Source organism: Tachysurus fulvidraco, chromosome 3 (assembly GCF_022655615.1).
Source record: "Tachysurus fulvidraco isolate hzauxx_2018 chromosome 3, HZAU_PFXX_2.0, whole genome shotgun sequence".
Lineage (NCBI taxonomy): Eukaryota > Metazoa > Chordata > Actinopteri > Siluriformes > Bagridae > Tachysurus > Tachysurus fulvidraco.
The window spans coordinates 10572846-10599091 of NC_062520.1; the positions used below are offsets into that span (position 1 = coordinate 10572846).

The window sequence follows — 26246 nt, forward strand, 5'->3', positions numbered from 1 at the left end:
CAGGAGGCGGAACTCACACCACAAGCTCAGCCAATCGGGTTGGAGATTGTTAAATGACTCTGTTGCTGGTTAAATCTGCTTCGATCGTGGACTAATTAGTCTCCGGAGTACAGAGAAGCGGCTCAGTGAATTATAATGATAAAGAAATGAATATTTATGATGTTAGCAGAATGATGTAGGTTTATTGTCAGTTATTTGATCATCAGTTCCTTCAGGTTTACATATAAAGAGTGTCTTTGTTCTTCACTACAGACCTGCTGCAGTGCATGCTGGGAGGAGTGCAGTGTCGGCTCGACAGCAGCGTGGAGCGCGTGCGGAGGATGGGCATGGTGGTGGGCGAGTGCATCAGCCGGAGATTAGACACGCCCACTTCGCAGCTTAAATTCCAGGTGACCTCTCACCTTTAAACACAACCTGGAGTCAGGACGGTTTCATTGGGACATTTTGTTCTCTAATTAAGATAAAAGACAAAATCAATTTTCTCCGTCATCTTTCACCAAACACAGTCAAATTCAAAGTCCTGCCCTTCCAATCATCTTAAACATCTATGAGCTTTATAACTTCATAAACATGTTATTATATAATAATAACGATCTGTGAACAAGTCGCACCACATGACGGTACAGTACACAGTCGCACTGGTGCCACATAATTAGTAGATATTATTATAAAAGTTATTATTGATGCATTATGTTTTAGGTAGTATTAGGTGTGTGTGTGTGTGTGTGTGTGTGTGTGCGAGAGAGAGAGAGAACTACAGAGTTTATTATACTTTAATACGTATACTGTATATATTGTGTGTGTGCGCGTGTGTATACATATATATAATGTGTAGTGGTGGAGTCTAGTTTAATGTTTGTCCTGTTAGTGTTATTATAGTATAGTGCCTTCATATAAGCAAAGTATAGAGTATGTTATAATAAATATGATGCTAGTGATTTAAGAGAAAGTGTGTGTGTGTGTGTGTGTGTGTGTGTGTGTGTGTGTGTGTGTGTGTGTGTGTGTGTGTGTGTGTGTGTTAGTACGAGGCAGATGAGGATAGTAGAGATTTGATGTCACTGATGGAGCCTCAGTCTAAAGAGGATGAAGATGAACAGCAACCATCTGATGCTACACACAGGTAAAGTACTTCTCTCTCTCTCTCTCTCTCTCTCTCTCTCTCTCTCTCTCTCTCTCTCTTCTCTCTCTCTTTCTCTCTCCCCTCTCTCTCTCTCTCTCTCTCTCTCTCTTTTTCTCTCTTCTCTCTCTCACTCACTCACACACGTACACACACACACACACACGCACAAAAACACACATGCTTGTGGTTATATTTCATCTGACTTTATCTCTGTGTTCGCATTCAGAACTGAGGCCAAAGGTCAGAGTTCACCAGGGCAGTCAGTGACATCATCAGAGCTTCCAACAACGACTCAATCATCAGAAGACAGAACAGGCAGCGATTCTGAGCTTGACAGGTTGACACATTCACTCTCTCTCTCTCTCTCTCTCTCTCTCTCTCTCTCTCTCTCTCTCTCTTCCAATTTTTAATTTCAGCAAGATCTCTCTCTCTCTTTCAGTGATGATGAGCTCACTCCCTACGACATGTCCACTGATCATGTGAAGCAGAAGGCGACTGCGCCCCGCTACGTCAGAGACTGTCTGCACGGTGAGACATTATGTTAATATTAAAATTAGAAAAAACAAGTGGCAGCATTTCACACACAAATCCATTTAAAATGTTTAAAAATGTAATTTTTTTTTATAAAGGTTGTCGATTGGGTCATGTTCAGAATACTCGTTAGACAAGTATTTAACTTTATATATGTTCAAGTTATGGAATTTGGGTTTGTTAACAGTTTGGACTAATAACAATAATAGCATACTAATAACAATAATAAAATAATATAAACTTTATTGAAGTTCACGTATCACAGCAGCTATTTTTTTTTAATTATGATAAATAAATAAATAAATAAATAAATAAATAAATAAATAAATAAATAAATAAATAGAATTATATAAAATGATCAAATGTTGCACAATAACATCACTGTAATGCAGTGTTATAAAGTCTGACAGCTACTGGTATGAATGACCTGCGGTCACGTTCCTTCCTACACTGGGTGTATAGCAGTCTGCTGCTGAAAGAGCTACACAGGTTCTCCACAGTCCCATACTGGCAGTTAGAAGTGTTTTTCCTTATAGATGTCAGCTTGGCTAACATCCTCCTCCACAGCGTCCAGTGGGCAGCCCAGGACAGAGCTGACTCTCCTACCCAGCTTGTTCAGTCTCTTCTTGTCCCGCTCTACTGCCTCCCACCCAGCAGTCTACAGCAGAGAGAATTGCAGAGGCCACCACAGTATAGAACAACGTGGCTTTATGAGGTCCAGAGTCCCCCAGCATGTAGAGGTGACTCTGGCCCTTCTTGTATAGAGCATGAGTGTTATCCAACCAGTCCAGTCTATTGTTTAAGTGGACACTTTAGTACTTGAACTTATCCACCAACTCAATGTCCAAGCCCTGGAAATATCACTGACTTCGGGAGAAGGAGGAAACTGCACCACACACCATTCACCTTCTCCTTCATCTTACTGGTGTTCAAGTGCAGGTGGTTAAACTCACACCAGTCAACAAGGTCCCTGATGACGTCCCCGTATTCTTGTTCGTTCCCATCAGATTCACATCCAACAATGACCTTATCATCTGAGAACTTTTGGAGGTGCCAGGTGGCAGTATTCTAACTAAAGTCTGGGGTGTACAGTGTGAAAAGGAACAGGGAGAGCACTGTGCCCTGGTGAGCACAGTAGACTACCACCTCAGACACATAGTCACGCAACCTTACATACTCTGGTATGTTGGTAAGGTAGTCAATTGTCAACTGTAGCTTCTGATGGAAAGGGTTTAAAATATTTAAAGTGTAAGGTGCTTGGTGTTTGTGAGCGTAGAGAACTGAGACACCGAGGCAAGCCAAGGTGCCATCTTTTTTAATGTCCACGCTCGCCGATCCTTTTCTGAGCGCTCAGGTCAGCCATCCTCACCTTACGCTCTGTGTATACAGAACCAGGACATCTTAAAGGTAAAGCTCAAACAGTTCAGTCCCAACAATACATAAAACCAACAAACATAAACAGAGCTAAGAGAAATGATCTGTGTGGCTTGCTTTGTGTAATTGTATTAATGAGTACCAAAGTTGTACCAAATTATAATGAAGATTTTTTTCTTCATGAACTCATGTGTCAGGGTGTTGAACAATATGTTCCTTCGTAGCCATGAGCATTTCTGCTAGCTTTATGATTTAGTTCCTGCTAAGATCCAACTCGAAACTTTCTGTTACCATAAGAGTTATATGATGACATAGGTTGTGTTTGATTGACAGCCCTATTGTCCTCTGATGACCCAGAGAGGGTGGAGCTGAGTCTTCAGGCAGCAGATGGTCTTCTGAGGCGAAACATCAGCACCACACGAGAGGTGAGCGTCAGGACGGACCTTTAGACATTAAAAGCTTAAACATTAAAATCTTAATACAGATGTGTGTGTGTGTGTGTGTGTGTGTGTGTGTGTGTGTGTGTGTGTGTGTGTGTGTGTGTGTGTGTGTGTGTAAAACAGGTGAGTGTACAGTTTAGTAAAGTGCTCCTACACCTGGAAGACAGGTACAACACCACAGGCTTCTATACACTCCGACAGAACGCAATGGTGGCCCTAGCTGTCACACACACACAGCCGGTAAGACAGCACACACACTTCACTAAGCTTTTTTCTATTTTTATTTCATGTTAAACCATTTTGAAGTTTTATTATTAAAATTATGTCTAATAAAAGTGAATAATGTCCGTCTCTCAGGTGGTGGAATATCTGACTGCTGAGTTTTACTCTCTGAACTACAGCCTGAGACAGAGGCTCGACATCCTCCAGGTAAATGTGTCCTTGTTTATCTTCTAATAATAATAATGAATAATAATAGAATTCTAATAATGTTTACATTCAGATGATCCAGAATTGTGTTAAACATTCATGTTAAACTCTGAACTTCGTTAAATGTGTTACAGTGTGTCTGGTTTTCTTTCAGGTCCTTACTGTCACAGCCCAGGAGCTCTCTGAGCCAATCACAGAGAAGAGGGTGGAGTTACATGCAGATGCCAAGGTGACACCACTGGACAGGTGGGGTGATGTGGAACACTGGCGAGAGGTCGTGGAAAAACGCATTCAGAGTAAGACACGGCACATCAGTAAGGTAACAAACACACAAACGTGCAGTGAAATACTACAAAAGTACATACAACACAAACATGCAGTGAAACACTACAAAAGTACATAACACACACACACAAACATGCAGTGAAACACTACAAAAGTACATAAAACACACACAAACATGCAGTGAAACACTACAAAAGTACATAAAACACACACAAACATGCAGTGAAACACTACAAAAGTACATAAAACACACACAAACATGCAGTGAAACACTACAAAAGTACATAACACACACACACAAACATGCAGTGAAACACTACAAAAGTACATAAAACACACACAAACATGCAGTGAAACACTACAAAAGTACATAACACACACACACAAACATGCAGTGAAACACTACAAAAGTACATAAAACACACACAAACATGCAGTGAAACACTACAAAAGTACATAACACACACACACATGCAGTGAAACACTACAAAAGTACATAAAACACACACAAACATGCAGTGAAACACTACAAAAGTACATAAAACACACACAAACATGCAGTGAAACACTACAAAAGAACATAAAACACACAAACATGCAGTGAAACACAGAAGTACATAACACGTACACTAAAATTACAGCTCTGCAGATGTGTACACACACTACAGATATACCCAAAACATACATACAGTGTTAAACTACAGGAGTAAATAAACAAATGTACACACACAGAGACATTCGCCACTCATCGATATTCTTTATTGTACACACGTTCATAAAGATTTAAACATATAAAGGTAAAATTTTGTAATATTTAAAATACACCATGAATGTGTTTTGTGTGTGTGTGTGTGTGTGTGTGTGTGTGTGTGCACCACATTTGGTTTCAGGGTGTTTCACAACCTCCTAAAGCCACTCCGAACCGCTACGCTCCTGTCGCTGGCTACTTCTTCTTTCCCTTGTTGAGAAACTACGACAGGTGTGTGTGTGTGTGTGTGTGTGTGTGTGTGTGTGTGTGTGTGTGTGTGTGTGTGTGTGTGTGTGTGGTAAGTGTATGTTCCAGACAGTCTAAACATTACTGTAGTAGCGCTCCCTGGAGTTAGATTCTCACCACTAGTGAACAATTGCAATGGCGACTATGTCTTTGTTTCGTTGTCATGGATACGGTCATGGAGACGATTTCTTATAGTTATATAATTTTTTTTTTTTTTTTAAAGAGCGCAGGTGACCTTTGACCTTTTGGGCAGTGACCACCTGGTGCTCGGAAGACTGGTACACACACTTGGTCTGCTAATGCACCTGGCCATCAATGCTCCGGTACACACACACACACACACACACACACACACACACACACACACACACACACAGACTTATAATTGAAGTTCATTTCACATAAATACAGTGGTGTGAAAAAGTGTTTGTCACACTTTAATGTTTCAGATCATCAAACAAATTTAAATATTACTCAAATTTAAATATTACTGAAAATATTTACTCAAGTAAACACAACACGCAGTTTTTAAATGAAGGTTTTTATTATTAAGGGAAAACAAAATCCAAACCTACATGGCCCTGTGTGAAAAAGTGTTTGCCCCCTAAACCTAATAACTGGTTGGTCCAGCCTTAGCAGCAAGAATTGCAATCAAGCGTTTGCGATAACTTGCAATGAGTCTGTTACAGCGCTGTGGAGGAATTTGCAGAATTGTTGTAATTCAGCCACATTGGAGGGTTTTTGAGCATGAATCCCCTTTTTAATGTCATGCCACAGCATCTCAATAGGATTCAGGTCAGGACTTTGACTAGGCCACTCCAAAGTCTTCATTTTGTTTTTCTTCAACCATTCAGAGGTGGACTTGATTGCTGCTAAGGGTGGACCAACCAGTTATTAAGTTTAGGGGAAAACACATGTGGGTTTGGATTTTGTTTTCCCTTAGTAATAAAAACCTTCATTTAAAAACTGCATGTTGTGTTCACTTATGTTATTTGATGATGATCTAAAACATTAAAGTGTGAAAAACATGCAAAAACATAACAAAAATCAGGAAGGGGGCCAACATTTTTGTGCGTGTGTTTGTATGTGTATAGGTGGCGACTCCGATGGGGAAAGCTCTTCTGGACTTTGTGTGGGTGATACGTTTCCATGCTGACCAGTAAGTACTGGTGTAGTTTTGTCAAAAACACACGTCTTGACTTTAACCTAGAGAATTTGGTTAAAATTCATTTTGAAATGGCATTAGCTCAATTTAAACAACGCTGTGTCTGGTGGCTTCACCCCTTTTACTACATACAGCGGTCGCTGAGAGTAAGATCTTCAGACTGAATTAATCTAACATGACACACAACCTGAATAAGCACAGATTTATTATGTTATCAAGTACAGATCTTTACAGTCCATTACATTCATTAATGGAAAAAAATTACTTTTTCACATCTCTGTCTCTGTCTCTGTCTCTCTCTCTCTCTCTCTCTCTCTCTCTCTCTCTCTCTCTCTCTCTGCAGGATGGTGAGGAGAGGAGTGTTGTTCTCAGTGTGTGCTGTGTTTCTGAGCATGCCCAGTGAGAATCTGTTACTGGAACTCAGTGATCTCGTGGAGACAAGGTCATGGCTCGCAGGTAGCAGAATCGTCATCATCTTAATTCCTTTTGAGCTGTAGAGAAAAGTGAAGTTCTGCCAGATATAAATATAGAAATGCAACACATTATAAATGTAAAACTCTAATAAGAAACATTAATAGGAGATTTGTACAAAACAATACTCAAACATAAAACTCACATATGAACTTAGAAAGTACAACATCGAAAAATAGAATTTAATCATAACATTGAAACAGGTGTTGAGTACAAAGATTGATTAGGAAACACTGACATGAAATTCACTCACTCTCTCACTCACTCATTTTCTACCGCTTTATCCGAACATGAAATTCATGTAATATGAAACTCAAATTCAGGAAAGTCAGAAGTAAAACTTTTGTTTTTAAACTCAAATAGGTATGTTAACTTGAGTAGGACATTAACATGTATAATGTAATATAAGTCTAATAAACTCGAACAGGAAACTCAGGAAACTTCAAATAGGAAACTCGGGCAGGAAACTCGGACAGAACCAGCAGAACATGGATACTCAGTAAAGGCTAGCTAGTGATTATTTATTATTATAGATGGAATTTATTCTGATTCAGAACGACACAAAATCACACCTCACATCACATAATTCACCTTAAATATTTTGAAGGGGAACATTTTTTTTTTTCATTTGAACTTAATGGCTGTTAATTTAATTAACCTTTGTGTGTGTGTGTGTGTGTGTGTGTGTGTGTGTGTGTGTGTGTGTGTGTGTGTGTGTGTGTGTTTGTAGATGTAGCAGAGACTGATCCTGATGCAGACTGTAGGAATTTGGCTGTACAGAGTTTAGTGCTGCTGGAAAAAAACCTTAAAACTCACCTGCAAAAACCCATGCTGGAAACATAAGTATGTGTATGTGTGTGTATGTATATGTGTGTGTGTGAGTATGTGTGTGCGTGAGTATGTGTGTGTACATGAGTATGTATGTGCGTGCGTATGTGTGTGTGTGTGAGTACGTATGTGTGTGTGTATGTGTGCGTGTGTTCAAAATGAGGTCCGCAGCAGCACTACCCTAAATAACCCCTTGAGCTCTGACTGTGTCAGAGAAAAACAATGAAATAAATAATTTTATATAAAGATTAATATTGTGGGTTTTTGTTTATTTCCTATGTTGTGGCTGCTAATTTGGAAGAAATTTGAACACAAGAGTAGTTCAATTGCAAATGTAAAACACATTTAAACACACACAATATAACTGCACATATTCTCCATAAACTCCTCACAGAAAGCCAGTAAATTATAAGTTACACCACAGCACTGCTGAATTCTGATTGGTCAGAAGGTGTTAGCAAAGATCTTCTGGACAGAGGAGTTTACACTTCTTTGTTTGTGGTTTCTAGACAAAGACAACCTGTGTGGTTTTGTCTTATTAGCTTGAAAGAGAATAAAAAGAAAGGCTGGTGAACTCTTGTGAATTTCGACTGACGCTCTGACGTGTCAGTGAGAAATCGTCTGCATTCAACGGCAATATTTGTTAAAATTGAATCTTTACTCTTCTCCAAATCTAATTCCAGTTATCATTTTTATGTATTAATACTATAGCATTGTGTAACTACAATATAATATATAACGCTCAATTTCACATCTGCTTTCTAAAGGTATTAATACATAAAAAGCAAAACACCTGATGCGCATTTTAATTTGTTCTTCATTTTTTAAAAGAAGTTTTAAAGTAAAAAAAAATCTGCTGTATTTTTTTTAAAACTAACAGAAGATTCATCTTTATTTCGTTTCACTGAAAGTGACAAAAGCAGGTCGTCGAAATTCGCTCAAAGTCGCTCTGAATAAAGGCACCAGCCAAATGCTGTAAAAGTTTATTTAACTGTGTCAGCACTTTGTAAAATGTTTTCAGACATTTTCAGGACATGGGGTTTCACTCATTTTCAAGATTTGAGATTCATACAATGAGATTCTTTCATTGCAAGTCAACAGAGTCTTGTCTAAGGGTTTAATTTTTTTGTTTGTTAACATTAAGACGGAAATGAGAGTATTGCTTTTAAGTCAAGTCACTTTTATTGTCACATCACCACAGCACATGTGCCTTGGTGAGTGAAATTCTTAGGAGCAAACTCCAGAAATTACCGAACAGTTATGCAGATAAAATATAGATAGTGAGTTGCTCATACATATAGTTAATGCAATATGTGTGTACAATATGTACAATTAACAAACATAATGAAATCAACAGATGAAATGTGCAGTGTACTCATACATATAGTCAGTACAATGTGTGTACAATATGTACAATTAACAAACAGATAATGGAATCAACCAATGAACATGTGCAATATGCTCATACATATAGTCAGTACACACAGTGTACTATTGGGCATTCTTACAGTAACACTACACATTATATGCAATATGTATTTATATATGTATATGTGTGAATATATGTAAATATATATAAAATACTATAGGTGCAAAACAAATTTTACAGGTACAGAAGTGACATGGATGTGCATAGGATGGTATCTAGTGGTAACAGATGGGTTATGGCATTAAATGCAGTGTGTATGTATAGTCCAGTGTGTATAATGCAGTGTGTATGTATAGTCCAGTGTGTATAATGCAGTGTGTATGTATAGTCCAGTGTGGATAGTCCGAAGTTAAGGTGCAGTGTGTGGCATACCCTATTGTGAAAGTATGCTGTAGGGTGTATTAGTTGTGACTGTAAATTAGTCTGATAGCCTGAGATAAAAAGCTATCCCTCAGTCGACTGGTACAATGTATATAACAATTTTGTAAATATGAAATGAATATCAAGTAACAGCTGTTCAGATACAGTACGGAAAAAATATTTTTGCTAGGCGATTTAAAATACATGCCGAAGAAGCCAGACTAACTGCTAGCATGCAGGCTAGCTGATGAACTAGCTCCCATTGATGTGTAACTAATCTTTCCATCTCTATTGGATGAATTTATGTCAGAAATTACAACATATGCTGAACTCAGACAAGTTAAATTCAATTCAATTTATTTCTATAGCACTTTTAACAATATCCCATCGTCTCAAAGCAGCTTTACAGAAGTATGGAAAAAGAAGAGAGAGAAAAAGAAATATATAATAATAGGAAAAAATAAGAATAAAAAAAAGTGAATATATACAATTAAAGTTTAAAATTAATTTAAAAAAGATTAACTTAAAATTTAAAATACTATATACCTATCCCTATCTCTAATGAGCAAGCCGGGGGGGACGGCAGCAAGGAATAACTCCCTGATATGAGGAAGAAACTTTGAGAGGAACCAGACTCAGAAGGGAACCTCTTCCTCATTTTAATGACACTCTACAGTGAATAGTGCAAATGTAAATTTGTGACCTGTCCTGCCACGCAGTTACTAAATGTATGCACTGCTGGATCAACTCTTAACTAATCAAAATAATGGACTATAATAATGGAATAATTAGGTGTTGGTGGTCAGGTAGTATATTGTACTTCTCTGGCCTCTCTACTGATTTTGCATTGTTTTAGTTTAACTAAAAAATGTTGTTTAAGTTTGCAATGGGGTATAAAAACGCACACGAGGACCACCATTTAATCATGGGATTATTACAAACATTAAATACTATCAGCATGAAGGCAGCAGGAAGTCACCAGATGGAGCTATTCCATCACTGTTAAAAATCCACACTATTTTTCTTCATCATGGACAGGAAAATGCATAATCTTATTTTACACAATATTATTTTTCCAATTGTGCTCTAATCCACTCACTCTCTCTCTCACTCATTTTCTACCGCTTATCCGAACTTCTCGGGTCACGGGGAGCCTGTGCCTATCTCAGGCATCAAGGCAGGATACACCCTGGACGGAGTGCCAACCCATCACAGGGCACACACACTCTCATACACTCACACAATCACACTGCTCTAATCCAATATATTTCAATTTCACCAGTATTGATCTTGAGTAAATGATATCAGTTAGGTATCTATCAGCGTCCTCGATTCTGAATCAGTATTATCAACAAAAATCAATAAAGCCCAATATGCATCATCCAGTAAGCAAGCAAGATATCAGGTCTCAGTTTGGTCTCAGAATGATCAGCTCTTCTGCTTCTATGTTCATCACGCTTATATGTTTCTAATCTCCCAACATCTGTTCCAGCTGCTATTGCAACACTTGATTTATTTATTTAATATACAGCTGAATTTTAATGAAGTGAGATAATAATCATTTTATATTAAACAGTATGTGAATACATATGTAACATGCCACTTTCTAATCATCGTGCTACACATCTCAGGATTCAGATATCTGATGATGTTAAGGATCTTTAGAAAGCTAATTTTTTCACACTCATTTCCAGTCTGGCAGAAATGAAGGTCCTTATTTCCCACCCACCGGTGAGGAGGTGTGGTGTACAGTATTAGCTCAGAGATAAAGTATTTAGTTTGTGATCATAAAGATGTGAATACAAATCAGTCCTGCCATTGTTGGGCCCTTGTGGATGAACCCTAACCTATTTTATGTAGTATTGCCCCATTAACACTTGCTTGTCATGGAAGCTATGTCTTCTCTATACAGTATGGGTGTATCTCTTACTGCACTTGTGAATTGCCCTGTTTAAAAACCCTGACTACATTTCAATCCAGGCCTTATTTTAGCTTGCACCTTTACTCTATCTCAGCCCAAAGAGTTGCCGGCAGTGGTGACTGGCTCTGGTTACTGCACAGATAGACAGGGTTCAGCGACGCCAAGCTGCTGCTGTTGGTCCCTTGAGCAAGGCCCTTAACCCACTTTGGTTCAACTGTATTGTATCGTGCTGACCCTGTGCTCCTGGCTTTCTAACAAGCTCAAATATGAGAAGAAACAAATTTCACTTTACTGTAATGTTTATGAGACCAATAAATTCTTTTTAAAATTCATACGTTTTTTTTCCTTCACTGACAGATGGTCAATTGTCTGTATCCTATAATTTAGGTTTTAAGACCTTTCTAGATTTAAACATTGGAAGTACAATTGCTTTTTTCAATCTTGACTCCCTTCATCAAAATCATTTCTCTGTTATTATTACTTTAGATATTTACAAATTTGCTGTTGTGTCAAAAAAATGGAATTCTGCAGTTGCCTAATTTGCTCTTTTTTCCCTAAGACTATATGAAGGGTCTAATTTTAGAACTTTATGAACAGCTCCATATTTTGTATTTAACTTCTTATTCTATTCTCTTAAATGTTTTTTTGGGAAGTAGACACATGAGATGAACTACTACTCTGGAACATTGATTGTGGAAGGGTCCATATGGGGTGGGGTTAGGTTTAGGGATGGCCTGATTTATAATTATTATGTTTATTATTTTCATAAAGAATTAAAAGACAAAGCTGTTCCAAACGTACAATCCTGAAATCCAAACTATAAAGCTGCATACTCTGTGAATTTCCTCACTGTTTCTGTTTGGCAGCTGGTACCAGTATGAACATTGATCAATCTCTTTAAATTACTAGACATTTAGTGTTGGCCAGTGGTTTCACAAAAGGTCATGAGCTCAAACCCCAAAGGTGCCAAGCTGTTACTGTTACACCATTGACACTCAACTGTTCAGTTGTATAAATGTAAGTTGCTCTGGATAAGGGTGTCTATACCACATGTAAGAAAATTGTAATAATAAATTCTCCTAATATGAGAATTTTACAAAGATATACAGAAAGAGCACTTGGGAGAAAGTATGATCTATATGAGGAAAATGGGGTCCTACAATGGTAATCAAAATGTAGTGCATGTAGTAATTTTTTACTGCCTATTTTCAAACAAAGGTATTCTGTGTATTTTTGGACTCTGCAGGTGTAGTATTTTTAGGCTCAATACCAATGTCTTTAAAATGCAAATGTTTAGCTCACATCCAGCCCTGTGTAGTAGGTTCCTCTGTTCCCCTAGTTATGTGGATCAGCATAATTCATATACTTATTGGTTTAAAATAAACAACCATTGCTTAACATAATGCTGTAATATATAAAAATAAACAATAAACTTGTTTAATGCTATCCCAAGGGCAAAATTCTCCTCGTTGGAGGACGTCTACCATAAAGCAGTCTGCGGATAGTATAACCACGACATCGTCGTTTGTTTTTGCTCTTCGTGTTCATCACAGCCAGACCACAATCAGACTCACAGGCAAACAACAGCTACCCTTTACCACTTCCCCCTCCATCTTTCTCTTATACTCTCTGACACACTGAATTAATAAAGTGCTGCTGCAGTGAGCGCTTTACAGGATGCACTTGACTACACTAAGGTCACATCGTTTGCACCTTAACCTTAAGTTTACATTTACTTGTTTTTAGTGGCTTAATAAATATAAAAATAACAAGTAAAAAGCAAGATCTGGAGAAAAAAAAAAAAAGCAAGAGAAGCAGTTTGCATATGGTACTTCAACAGGATAGGCATTAGAGACTGTCAAAGTCACATCTTTAATAATGCGATTGGACTATAAACGTGTCAGTCAAAATCTTTACGATGTGATTGGTCGAGCCGGTTCGAGGGGCGGGATAAGTTGGAGTTCTGGCAGGGAGGTAGTGCTGTTGAGGCTGAGGGAGGATCACTAGCGACGCTACAGACGCCCGAGGAAGTGTCAAAAGGAGAGAAAAAAAAACCAGTGTGAGTTTCAAATTAATTACGTTTAATTAGTGCCGTTTGTTTAGTGCTTTTCTTGGTTGGAAAGTTAGTTAAAATGTGTTTGCTCTTGACTTGTGTGTAGCTACAGCATGCTAACGCTAGCACACGCCTCAGTGAGTGACACGGCACACAAGTCATGGCTGTCTGTCTGAGTAGAGTTATACAAGCTGGCTTTACCCTGCTGTGATTTTTACAAACAGATTATCCTTTTGTCTGCTTTCACGCCTTCAGGTTATGTAATTTACAGTGCCATAGGAGTGCTAGGCTAAGCTAGGCTAAGCTAAGCTGTGCTGTGCTGTGCTGTTTGAAGAGAACCTGCGCCATGGCAACAACTTGGAGATTTTTTTTGTTCACTCCTAAAAAGTTGCTGAAAGTAAAAGCGAGATTTGAATCATCGCGATAACAGAAACATGTCTGGCTTCTTAAGCTTCCCAAACACGACAACTCTCACTGGCATGTTAAAGGAGTGTCTGCTTGTATCTGGACATGTGTTTTAATAAACAGCCCTGATCTAATAGCACAGCTTACTTACAAGCATTCTTCCAGTTCACTTTGTGTTATATCACATTTATCTCATTTCTGTCCAGTAGGATTAGAGATCAGACAGCCTCTCTGTCAGACAATAAACATAGAAATTAATATATAATGTGTGTGTGTATGTTGAACCAGTTAATTCTTGAAGCTTTAATTTGGTATGGTTTTTGTCTATCATGCTAAAAACAAGTAGCAACTAAAATCTGGATGATTAGACTTGCACCTAATATGCAGCTTCAGCACAATGGGTACAAAACACACCTTCAGTTTCAGTACTCAGGACTAGAGCCAACAATCTGTGGCCTAAAGGGCAAGAAGCAAATTTCCCCCTGAAAGCTGTGCAGAGTACATTTAAAGCAGTGCTGAGGAACAATCTTAATTTACTTACTTTTTATTTGGGTGCTCAGAGAACAGTATTACTTGCCATACGGTAAATAACTTTGTCCCTAAAAATATAAATGATGGTTGAATCTTTTCGTATTTTTTAGCCGTACATTTAAAAATGTTAATGGTGGTCTGATTGTAGGATTTGGACTACTTTATTACTTGTGGCTCTGTAACTGAATTTTGTTCAACCCTCAGGTTGTCTGTATGTCTGTCTGTCTAAATCACTCGATTAACATAAAGAACTGATGTGCCAGTAGATGCCTTGAGGAACAACCGGTTATTGATGGACGATAGTAAACGAGCGATTTAAGACTAATCGGTGCTTGTGCGTGTTTTTCTTTGTCTCTCCGGCCGCTGTCATGCCAGTTTAATCACACTGGAAGATGATTAAACAGAACTGAAAAGGCTTATAAACAATATGAATCCATTTTCTATGTTTAAATTTAACCTCACCTTACCTTGGTCTGATTGGAAACAGTGAAAAGCCTGGCACAGGATCAGTGTTAAATATACCAGATAATACATACTAAGCTATAGCTCTGACTCTTTGGAAAGAGTGTGGCTTTGTTTTGTTGTAGACACAGCTTCTGAAGGGCATTTGGGAATCTGTGTGTGTGTGTGGGGGGGTGTCGGGTGGGTGTGGTTATATAGACCAGATTGCTTACCTCATTTACTCCAAGAAAAGAAATTTGCACAGGTGAGAGATTTGTGTAGAAAAGGCTGACTGTGTAGTAATAAGACACTATTTATAATCACATGTATGTTTACAGTTAGATATACATGCATTACTGAGCCCATAGTAACAAATATATTGCAATTGCTGGAAACTCAGCACAGTACAAGAATAAGGAATAGTTCTCTGTGTTGTTTGGCTTGATAAAAGTCGAGATTTGTTAGAGGTGGCAGTATCACCGAAACCTCACGTTATATCTTATTATTACCACTTAATTCTTTCAGCTTTATCATGACATCTTTTATCTATACTGGTCACCAGTACATTATATTATACAAGGACAATATTTACTGAATAATGTTTTCAGTTTTCTGTACATCTGATTATTGAGCTTTGTTAAGTCGGCTTGTGATTAGAGTCCGTGGATCAGCTCCGACTAAACCTCTCGGACCTTTGGTTCTGGAGCGAGGAATGCTAGGTTTGATTCTGAGCTCTGGTTACTATGTGGAGATTTTCATGTTCTCCGCATGTGGTCATGGATTTCCTCCAGGTTCTCAGGTTACCTCTGACCTCTCAAAATCAAGCCAGGAGTTGGTCTGGCTACCCCATGTGTAAATTGTATGGTGCCCTGCAACAGCATGTCATCCCATCCAAGCAATTACTGAAGACGATTGATTTTATTTTAGTGCTGCGCCATGGTTTTTTTATTGGCCTGAAATGTCAGATGTGTTGCACAGCAGAGATGCAAAGCATGCTTCTGTAGTCTGAGAGTCTGTTCAGCTGACTCATGGTGAAGTCATTTCTCTCATGAGCACAAGAACGGAGTGAGACTCGGTCGTTCCTGTCTGTCTGCATGCTTGTCTGTTGGTTAGGATTGATTATCTGGAATGCAATGACACAGCCTCTGTCTCGGATCGGTAAACGGCGAACAGCTTATTCTGCTCTGTGAGCTCTTTATTTGGGAAGCAATATGTATTAAAATCTTTGCTGATTTACACCTTGCGAAGAGGCATATTGTCTTGTCCGTGTCAACCGAGGTTACAGCGTAACTGAAGCTGCTGTGTCCTTTCATATTGTGGCTGTATTGATTTTCCATGGTACCCTTTATCTGTTATTATTACTGCAATTAATCTAACAAGATACTATTAAAGGATTGTTAGGCTTACGTTTGTGTACAATAATTGTAATGATTTTAATGAGCTGAAGCAGTGGGTGCTAAACAGACGCATCACTGGTGAATGTTTTGCAGTCTTAAATGTCCTGATGTTCATAATTCATTCAATTCAGTTTATTTTTTTTTATAGCGCTTTTAACAATGAACATAAAGCCACTTTACAGAAATAATTAAATTCATAATATAAATGATCACATTTAAATGTCATTAATAATAAAAAAAAAACATTAATGAGGAGGTATTAATAATTAATAAGCCACTTTTGTGAGGAAGTATTTTTTATTTTTTTATTTTTATGGATTAAAAAGGAATTAGTTTTTTTAATATATAGATATGGAGAGGAGAAAGAGGACAAACACAGCTTTCAGTCGCACAGCTAAGCTGGCAAGGCAGAATCTCTTTTAAATTAAAAGACTCTTCCCAGCTGCCTAAATTTTCTCTTCGAAGGTTTGAACTGTCTCCAAAAATACACACTGGTTAGGCTTTGGCTTCCAGGAGGGGGCCTTCTCACCAGCCAGGCACCAGAACAAGGTCGATCCACAAATATCTGAATGTAGCCCGCAGCTTGTGCCAAATATTTCTAAGCAGCACCAAGTCTATGGCTGTGCAAAGTGTAAATAAATGAACCTAATCAATATTTCATTTTAGTACAGCCATAATTGTCTGAAGCAGTGTGATGATGCTGATAATACCGACAGCCCGTTTTTCAGCAAAATTTCAGAACAGCGTAACAGATATTGCATCATTGGGTAGGCGTGGCCTGTTTAATAATCTGACCCTAACTGTAGTTTTTGGTTGTTTATTTGTTTTCAAAGACAGCTTAACTTTAAGATAATAAAGCATAATAGATATAAAATATAAAATCTACCTGTATGACTTTTTTCCATAATTATCCATCTTTTTTTTTTGTTAAAAAAAAAAGAGGGCATTTTCCAAGACCTCCAGAAACCACGCCCACTTTACCTTATGGTAACGAAACCCCTGGAATTTAGTGAATGCCATGAGAACGATGCATGTATTTAAATAAAAATATCAATCCTGGCAAAAGCATATCAAACAGAAGGGTTTATGAAAATTTTCTAGGACTTTCCTTTTTATAGACAAGTAATAATAGAATAAAAAAAGCAGATTTGTAGAATTACTCCGCATTGCATCCTGATAGTTTTTCAGAGTTGCAGGAAGTCTTGGTTATTTGAGTCTAGGCAACATGGGTGGTGCAAATGAAAATTGAATTAAAGGTTGTTCTGTTGTACAGTGTGTTCCATCATGGTGTTATCAGTATAACATTCAAAAAGGGGAACAATTACCTGTGCACTGTACTCGCTACAAAGATTTATATACTCGCTACAAAGAGTTGTATATGCACATTGTTTTGGCTCAGTGTGACTATATACTAGTAGTGTCAGCAGCTGCTGAGCACCGGTCCACAAGCGCTGTGAGGGTGAGCTCAGGTGAGCACACCAAGGTCAGCCACTGTAGAAAGGCTCCCATGCGTGGTTATCCTCAAGCTTCCCCGATTGAATTAACACTCTGAACTCTAACAGTGCTTCAAACAGCTGAAATGCTCATTCAACATCCTGTCTCTCAGGCCCCGTAGATATGTCTAAAAACTGTCTTTTAAATTTATGCAAATGTGAATTTAAATGATTTGGAAAATAATGCAGAGAGTGAGGGATAGTGGAGGTTTGTGACCATGTTTTGGTTTCTTATGTAGTGTTTGTTCTCACTTGCAGCTCCTGAACTGGTCATTGAGACTCGATAGTCCTAAAGACGTGGCTGGAGTTTTCTTCATTAAGAGTAAGCTTGTTTTTTTAAGCTCATTCTGACACTGACACTATTTTTAGTGAGACATTTCAGTTGTGCCGATGGACAGTTTTGTGAAACAAAACGTAGTACACTAAAGATTAGCAAGTAACGTAGAGCAATTTGAATGACTAGCTGCTGGTCTGAACACAGGCTGAAGGTCTGTCCAGTCTTGACAGAGAGGGTGGATTCAGTTAGGAAAGTGTAAGGCTTTTATGATGCAGTTGCAGCAGATGGCACTGAAAACTGAAATACAAGGAAAATGCATCAATAATCAATTGAACATTTTTAAGATTTCTGTCAGGCTTCCCTTTTTCATTTCTACTCATTGAAATCAATTTTATTTAATGTCTTGAATTTACTGAAAATCAGGTTTACAGCAGGTAACTGTATCCTCTAGCTGTTTGTTACCTGTCTTGTCTTTTTGATGAACTGTAGACAGACAGAATATTGAAATATCAAATAATAATTCTGCAAATAGAATGAAAAATCAGTTAAATCTTGACATGACATATTCTACATAAAGAATGTAAAAAATGTTATTTACTTCCCACTGCTTTTGAAATTTACAGGCGCAAACCTATACCTTTTTGTATATAATATAACACACCTAATGCTTGATATTTTAGCCAAAGGCTTGTTTTGTTAAACGCACAGTCGATGCATTAGAAACATCATGGCTGCACAAGTCTTTACCACCTTGGAACGGTGAAGGGTGAAGATGCTTGACACATTTAACGTGTGGACATTACATACAGTACAGAAAGAGCCTTCAGACCCTTTCATTTTAGAATTAAGTGTGTTTGAGCCAAACCCTCATGTGTTGGTCAGGTATGCACACAGCACTCATCTTTACTGTAGACTATAATCACCTATGTTAGATGGTTTCTGTCTGCTTCCAAACAATGTCATTTAATTTCACAGAGATCTAGCTTTAACTGGACCCAACTTAAGGAAGCGGACCACAAACCGAACCGTTCTTAGACACGCGAAACATGAAGTGTGCACAGGAGGAAAGCTTTTGGGTTTTTTTACACCTGGTCACTTCACATGTTTTCTGTGATCCGATAGCTATCCGATCGTAAAAAGACCAGGTCTAAATGCCCTCCGAAACGGTTTCGAGATGGACATAAATCCAATCGCTCAAACCACTTCAGGAGGTGGTCTGGGACGCATTTCAGATGAAACTGGACAGGTGTAAATGAATGTGGTTGTTCAAGCCACATACGTCAACGCTATACTCCTCCCAAACGGAAGTACGTCACTCGCAGGTAACTTGCGAGTCGTGCATCGTGCCAGAAACAAATAACATGGACGACACGCACAAAAGCCCAACAAAAGCTTTGTAAAAAATGTAGAAACAAAAATATATTTAAGTATATACACCAAAGCGTGTTTCATTTCAATTACCCCAGAAATGAGCTAAAATACATTTGCATTTTGGGCAGGAGTAGAAAGATCGGATTGATATCCGATTCGCCAAGACACATTTATATGGCCTAATTTAAATGGAACAGTTTTAACAAATCAGATAGCTATCGGATCAGAGACAACACATGAAGTGACCAGGTGTAAAAAGGCCCTTAGAAGTAGATGTGTAGTACCTACCCAGGACAAAGAAACCAAAACTATACTGATGTTTTACAATTATTAGAAATGTATTTTAATAAATAAAATCAGACCATCACTTTTACCCAGGTAGAGACTGTGCAAAACTAGCTGAGAAAACACCCTGGGTTCAAGCTTCCAGTTGACAGAGTTGGCTTTGAAATGTTGACGGTGCCGGTGGTTGTGGGATCGGTCGATCGGATCATTCTTTGCGCATTCCAGAGCGATGTGTTAAGTCGTATGCTCCACAATGGAGCCCCAGTTTACCCCGTTGCCGAAGTAATTAAAACAGCGTGCAAACTTTATTGCTGTGAATGCTAACAAAGTGCTCAGCGTGCCGGTGAGGAATGTTTGCGTTTATCAAGCAGGGTGTTCTTCATGTTTGCGGAATGTGTTCTGAGTTTTTTTGCAATTCAAATATATATATATTTTTTAAAACTTTCCTTTATTTTTTAATACCAGACAGACCTCTCGAACAAGCAGGAGTGACACCTGTATCAATCTTTTTTTTTTCCCAACCCTAACAATTTCACCAGAATAAAAAATTTAAAATAAGAAAAACTCCTCTCAAATAAAATCTGCAGTGAGATGGAAAGGAGAAGGACTTATGATGAGTGCTAGGAGAAGAAACCTCTGTAGCTCAGCCCAATGAGCAGTTTGTTTGAAATATGTCATCACACGTGATAACAGTGACCGTGTGCTGCGTCCAACAAGTCCGTCTACAGCCTCGGTCTGGTGTGGATGGAAGAATTAAATGGAGAACTCATTAACATAAGCACTTGTTGGTGAATAGGTATTCATTAAAGAGTAGGCACTGTGCTCACTTGTATTATTCTCCAGTGAATGCTGGCACACACACGCTGACTCGGTCGTAATAACCTGTCATCATCAGCTGTGTTTCTGCCCATTCAGATCAGAGGACGTGTCTGTTTCTCACATCACAGCCTTCGCCCATGCAGGTGATCTGTAGCAGCATGACGTGCAGAACGATCTATTGGATAGAGAGTAGTGGACAATAAACCAGTCTCTCAGGTCTGATTTATACTTTCCTCAAAACAAACAGGAACTGGAGCATGATGGGGAATGTCTGACCCCACCCACCTCTGCAGTAACTAATCGCTAATAAATGGGGCAGAATGGAGGGTGGAAAGTTTTTTTTTTTCCTTCTTTCTGTTCCTTTATACACCTGGTGCAATAAATTAGATAATTAACAGCCTTTTGTGATTTGAAGAATGGAAGCATGTACAGAGAAAACTAAAATCTGCTGGACAGGGAATACTCCAGGAACAGGAATGGGGGGAAATGGCTGCATCATTATCTCAGGGGCTTTTTACACCTGGTCACTTCATGCCTTTTCTGTGATCGGATAGCTACCCCATCGTAAAAAGACCAGGTGTAAATGAACTCCGAAACGTTTTCGAGACTAATATAAATCTGATCGTTCAAACCACTTCAGGAGGTTGTCTGGAACCCATTTCAGATGAAACTGGACAGGTGTAAATGAAGGTGGTTGTTCAAGCCACATACGTCAGTACTATACTCCTCCCAAACGAAAGTACGTCACTCGCAAGTGACTTACGAGTCGTGCATCGTGCCAGAAACAAATGCACTGCTGCCGCCATTGAAAATGCAGCAAACAGTAAATGCTGTTTTTTGTAGCATAACCGTCGTTTCTTCTTCTTCTTTTTGATTGCATTCTGAAAACCGCGTACATCGATGCGTGTTTTATTTCAAATATCCTGGAAATGAGGTCAAATATATTTGCATTTTGGGCAGGAGTAGAAAGATCGGATTGATTCGCCAAGACGCATTTATGTGGCCTAATGTAAATGGAACAGTTTTAACAAATCAGATAGCTATCGAAACAGAGAGAACACATGAACTGACCAGGTGTAAAAAGGCACATTATCTCAGTCGTTGCATACATCTATTTTTCTTGTTTTCTTTTGCCCATATGCTTTTACATACCTCACCTCGGGTTTACTCCCTGCCCTCATGTTTGACGGACAGCTGTAGTCCCTCCCGCTGTTTATTTCAGGTACTTCTTGGAAGCATTACTCAGGCTTTATAGCTCTCACACTCCACAACAGAACAGGAAGTAAGCCTATGCACGATGAACAACAGAACAGGAAGTAGGCCTATGCAGTATACTATTATGTTAGATTTGTTTTTGAAAAGCCTTCATTATTTTCACTGACATTCGATCTGCACGGTAGAACGACACTTCTTTGAACACAGCAGTTTTGTCCGAGGTTTTCAAATGTCCCTGCATGTTGAACAGCTCGGCAGCTCTGTTCTGCGTTTTCAGAGCTGTAACAATACGTTAAAACAGCTCAGCGAATCTCAGTAAAGCTTTTTTTAGCGTTTTTAGCGTTTGGATATTTTATGTAAAACAGCTTCTTCCTGCTTTTCTACATCTTTCATGATGTGGTTGATGTGTTTGGACTGGTTACTGAGTCATTAATTTGAAGTTTATTGCATTTCTCTCGCTTACAACAGATACTTTACTGATTGATTTACATGTTAGTGTCTTTTATTACCTTATCATACCTACTGTACCTCAACTGACAGCAGATCCCTCGGTGTAGAGTTTCACCTCTGGTTTAACCACTTTCATTGTTTCTCACCACACAAGCAAACTTTCACTTGTAGTGTAGTCAACATTGTGCCAGGGACTAAACCAGCCTTTCTGCCTTAGAAAAAGAGCCATTGATTTGACTTTATTTACATAAATCCTGCTTTCATTTTTGGGGTGTGACCGTATACTCCTGTCACAAATTGATTCGATTTGGGATTCTGGCTTTTTGATTCGACCCTCAGAATATTTTTAACAAAATATAAATGGTGAAAAGCCAACCTCCTTTTTGTCTGTATAAAACTAAACGACTCGGAACTGAACAATCCATCAGCAGAGATTTAATAATTTAAACAAAATGCAGTACAGATGGTGACACATCTGACCCATATAGCGTATAGCTAGCACTCTTAAATGCTTCCTGGTTGTGATGTGATGTAGAGGCAAGACAGGAGAGAGGATTAGCGTTGATGTCGATGTCACACAGGCATTTACAGAAGAATGAACGCAAGAGTATGTGGATTTACTATACATTCATTTCAGATTATGGTGTCATTCCCATAATGCATTCTCATTCACGTTTCGAAGTAAATCCTGTAATGATACTTCAGTGTAAAATATTGCCCCGAGCACCTTCTGTTCGTGCTCTTCATGTTTTTCGGTCTGTAAGTCTACGAGAGAATCGTCAAAGCTGTCTTTCTGTTTAAGCCTTTCATTAACGTTAAACCTCACTGTTTTTTTCCTTCAGGTCCATTAACACACCACCAAATTATAAGACAAGATTACAAAGGTCACACCTTTCTCTGAGTAATGATGGCTGTTTATTGAGGCTCTGAAGTATCTGCAGTGAGAGTAAAGAGTAATCCTGTGCAGCTCTTTGTGGTAGTGTGACGGTGAGTCATGTCTGAGTCATCACCCTAAACCTGGAACCCCACACAATCCCAGGCATCTCGGACACCGCCTCACACACGCGCACACACACATGCACACACACGCGCACAGTTAATAATAAAAGCAGGAGAACTTAAACGCACACGGGTTGGTACAGAGTTACTCTGGGGGGAAAAAAAGCTATGTGGTGATTTAGAAGTGGAGTATTTTACTGCTAAGTATTTTACCAACTTAAAAGCTCGCCCTCTTTCCTTCATTCTCATTCGGTAACGATCTTTCTGTTCTTGGCCGAGCTCCAATGGAAAGCACCTGCCTGTAATTTTCATATACTGAGTCATGGGTGAGCTGGGATTTGAAGTCAGACGAGAGTGAAATGAAAAACAACTTTCTGGATGAGAAGAAAGCCTGCATGACAAAGGCTTGCATCAGCTCTTTGGGCATGTGTAAACAGAAGTGAAAAAGAGAATAAGGAAGCAGAGAAAAATGGGGTTGTTTTCTTTGTAGGGCTCAAAGTTGTAGTAGAAAAACTGCATAATAGTATCGGGCCTCAGTTATAAGTCTTTCACTAATATTGTTGTTTTCATATTCACATAAATGCAAATGTTCTCTAAAGTGCTGATTTACAATTAACGCTGGTGCAAAACTCCATAAAAGATCGATTAAATAAATAAAAAATTATGACAAAATATCCAGTGTGCCAAATCTTCTAAAATGTGATCCAAAGAATGTGTGCACTTTAAAGAAATGACCGACTTGATATCGTAAATCAATCACTAATAAATGTTCAGGATTCAGGAGGCTATCAGTATATTTACTTAACTTTTAAGCAGAAGGAATAACTTCATGCTGTTCAGTCCAAAGATGGCACGTTACTGTTATAAAGATGTCTTCACTTTCTTTCCTCGGCCCAAATCCCGACACTGCTGACACCGTCATTGGATATTATGGGACATTCTCGCTCAGAGTTGCCCACAACAAATTATAGGGTTCCTATGCTGAAATGAATACCATGAAGATGACTTAAACAAACGGTGCAGATTTCCTCCAGCAACGCCATCGAGGTCATTATGAAGGACTGAATAGGATAGGAGTGTTTGTGTGTCACATACATTACAGCACAGAGAAATCCTTTCTTTACGTATCGGAGAGAGCAGGGTCAGCCATGATACAGCACCCCTGGAGCAGCCCAATGGGGCAGATTGCTGGGGCTTGAACTCTGATCCTGTTATCAACAATCCAGAGCCTTAACCACTTGAGTCACTACTACTGTGTGATTGTTATAGAAACTGAGCGAAATGCACGGTGTCCTTCTGTACATCTACTGCTCAGTTAAATCAGTCATTCATCGTCAGCTTGTTTAGGAAGCTGTTGCCAGCATCGGCCTGCTGAATTATGGAAGGATGTGCACTCTAATTTGCGCTCTAAACACTTCATGGTGTATTGTTACAGGCTACTGCATCATGGGAAAAGTTCCCAAGCAATGTCAAAGGCAAACGTCTCTGAGAACATCTCTGCCAATCAAAACACTTTTATTCTAACTCCTTAGTTTTATCTCATGATGTCTATCCTTATGGGAGTGGGCTTATCCAGGATGTCTCCACCCCATCTGCAGGGCGCGAAGGTTTAGTGGGTGAAAGGTTTCATTTGGTGTAATAATCTTTCACCAGATTTGAACATAACCGCCTTGTGTGTGTGGAGTTTGCATGTTCTCCCCGTGCCTCGGGGGTTTCCTCCGTGTACTATGGTTTCCTCCCCCGGTCCAAAGACATGCATGGTAGGTTGATTGGTATCTCTGGAAAATTGTCCGTAGTGTGCGAGTGTGAGTGAATGAGAGTGTGTGTGCGCTGCGATGGGTTGGCACTCTGTCCAGGGTGTATCCTGCCTCGATGCCGATGACGCCTGTGATAGAGAAGCGGTAGAAAATTAATGAATGAATGAACATAATCGAACACCTGTAAGAGATTTGAGGGTCACGCATTGTTTGCAGTTTTGATGATGACCAACCATAAAGACCTAGAGATGTGCAGAACTGATGTTAAGACACACTGCAGCTGTTCTGATTGCTAACATATTCTGATGCTATTTCTTTCCTTCAATTTGTCACTCTTCAGCATGTGGGGCTTGGAAACTATATGTAGCTGTGGACATTTATTTAACCAAATGTAGACGGCACCATCATAACTTTGTCTAGTAGCTTATCGACTGTTATTCCTTCTGTATATACAATCTACAGTATGTGGCATCTTTGAAGTTCTGCCTCAGCTTTTGTACTAACAGTATAATATACCTGACATAATGTGTATATCTGATTGGCTTGTTTTTTCTGTTTACACACATTGGTACACTGTTGTAATGCTGCAGTTTGAAAAGGCTTTAACTCGCTCAATGGACTTGTCATGGACAAAGAACACATACAATGACTAATGCCAACCACAAAACTAATGCCTTTAAAGATAACAAAACAAACACTGCAGTGAAAAGCCGTTATTTCTTTGCTGAAACACAAATGACTTCCTAGATGCCAACCCAAAAAGTTTAAATGATTATCTACATGGGCAAAGACAACAGGCTGAATCATAGCCTACGATAGCATCCACAATCACATGGGCTGTAAATACTGAAAATTAAGAAACTGTCCAAGCGCAAAGATGTCATTAAACTCTCCTACAAGCATGTGTTACCATGTCAAGAGAAAATAGACTATCCAGACTTTGTGAATTTCTGTTATGTCCAAAATCATAACAAAAACATTGGCCAAAGACCCGCTGATGTTTTGTTCGAGAACTCATATGAGGTCTTCCACAAGAAACAGATAGAATCTATCTATCTATCTTTCTTTTTTTTCTTTCTCTTTCTCTATGTCTATCTATCCATCCATCCATCCATGAGGAAATTCAAGTGTCCACTAGCAACATACAGAGAAATATTATTATCTCACACACAGTAAGCCCCCAAGTGCTTTTTTCAAAATTGTTGAAATATTATGACGTTTTAAACACAGAATTATTACAATAGCTAAGCTCTTAAAGATAATTGTTAGCCATGTATACTTGTAGCAATATTTATCCAACACTTGAACAGAGCATCTAATCAAAGTGAATTATTTACTACAGAAGCAGGTACATATGTTTTATGGCTTTTCTATTGTTCCCTGTCCATGTTTCACTTTCACTTAAC

The 26246-nt window shown here is 38.7% G+C and overlaps 2 protein-coding genes across 17 annotated transcripts in view; both read left to right on the forward strand.

The window, feature by feature from the left end:
* Positions 1–7889, forward strand: part of telo2 (TEL2, telomere maintenance 2, homolog (S. cerevisiae)) — a 12125-nt gene extending 4236 nt beyond the window's left edge. The window contains exons 9-21 of one of the 2 annotated variants that reach the window (XM_027150019.2): positions 253–389; positions 1023–1120; positions 1347–1457; positions 1560–1648; positions 3359–3450; positions 3589–3705; positions 3823–3894; positions 4049–4213; positions 5070–5158; positions 5397–5496; positions 6268–6332; positions 6682–6794; positions 7540–7889. In XM_027150019.2, coding sequence (XP_027005820.1) covers positions 253–389; positions 1023–1120; positions 1347–1457; positions 1560–1648; positions 3359–3450; positions 3589–3705; positions 3823–3894; positions 4049–4213; positions 5070–5158; positions 5397–5496; positions 6268–6332; positions 6682–6794; positions 7540–7652 — 1361 coding nt within the window. In that variant the 3' untranslated portion in view covers positions 7653–7889. The remainder of the gene's footprint in view (positions 1–252; positions 390–1022; positions 1121–1346; positions 1458–1559; positions 1649–3358; positions 3451–3588; positions 3706–3822; positions 3895–4048; positions 4214–5069; positions 5159–5396; positions 5497–6267; positions 6333–6681; positions 6795–7539) is intronic. The other variant, XM_047811666.1, reaches the window with a different exon arrangement.
* A 5372-nt stretch (positions 7890–13261) lies between these two features.
* LOC113644700 (microtubule-associated protein 4) overlaps positions 13262–26246 on the forward strand; it is a 68277-nt gene continuing 55292 nt past the window's right edge. For 9 of the 15 annotated variants that reach the window (XM_047811626.1, XM_047811628.1, XM_027149751.2 and 6 more), the window contains exon 1: positions 13262–13406. The gene's annotated coding sequence lies outside the window, so the exon portion shown is untranslated. Of the gene's footprint in view, positions 13407–17925; positions 17990–22926; positions 23072–26246 lie in introns of all 15 variants that reach the window. The other 6 variants (XM_047811619.1, XM_047811621.1, XM_047811624.1 and 3 more) reach the window with 4 other exon arrangements.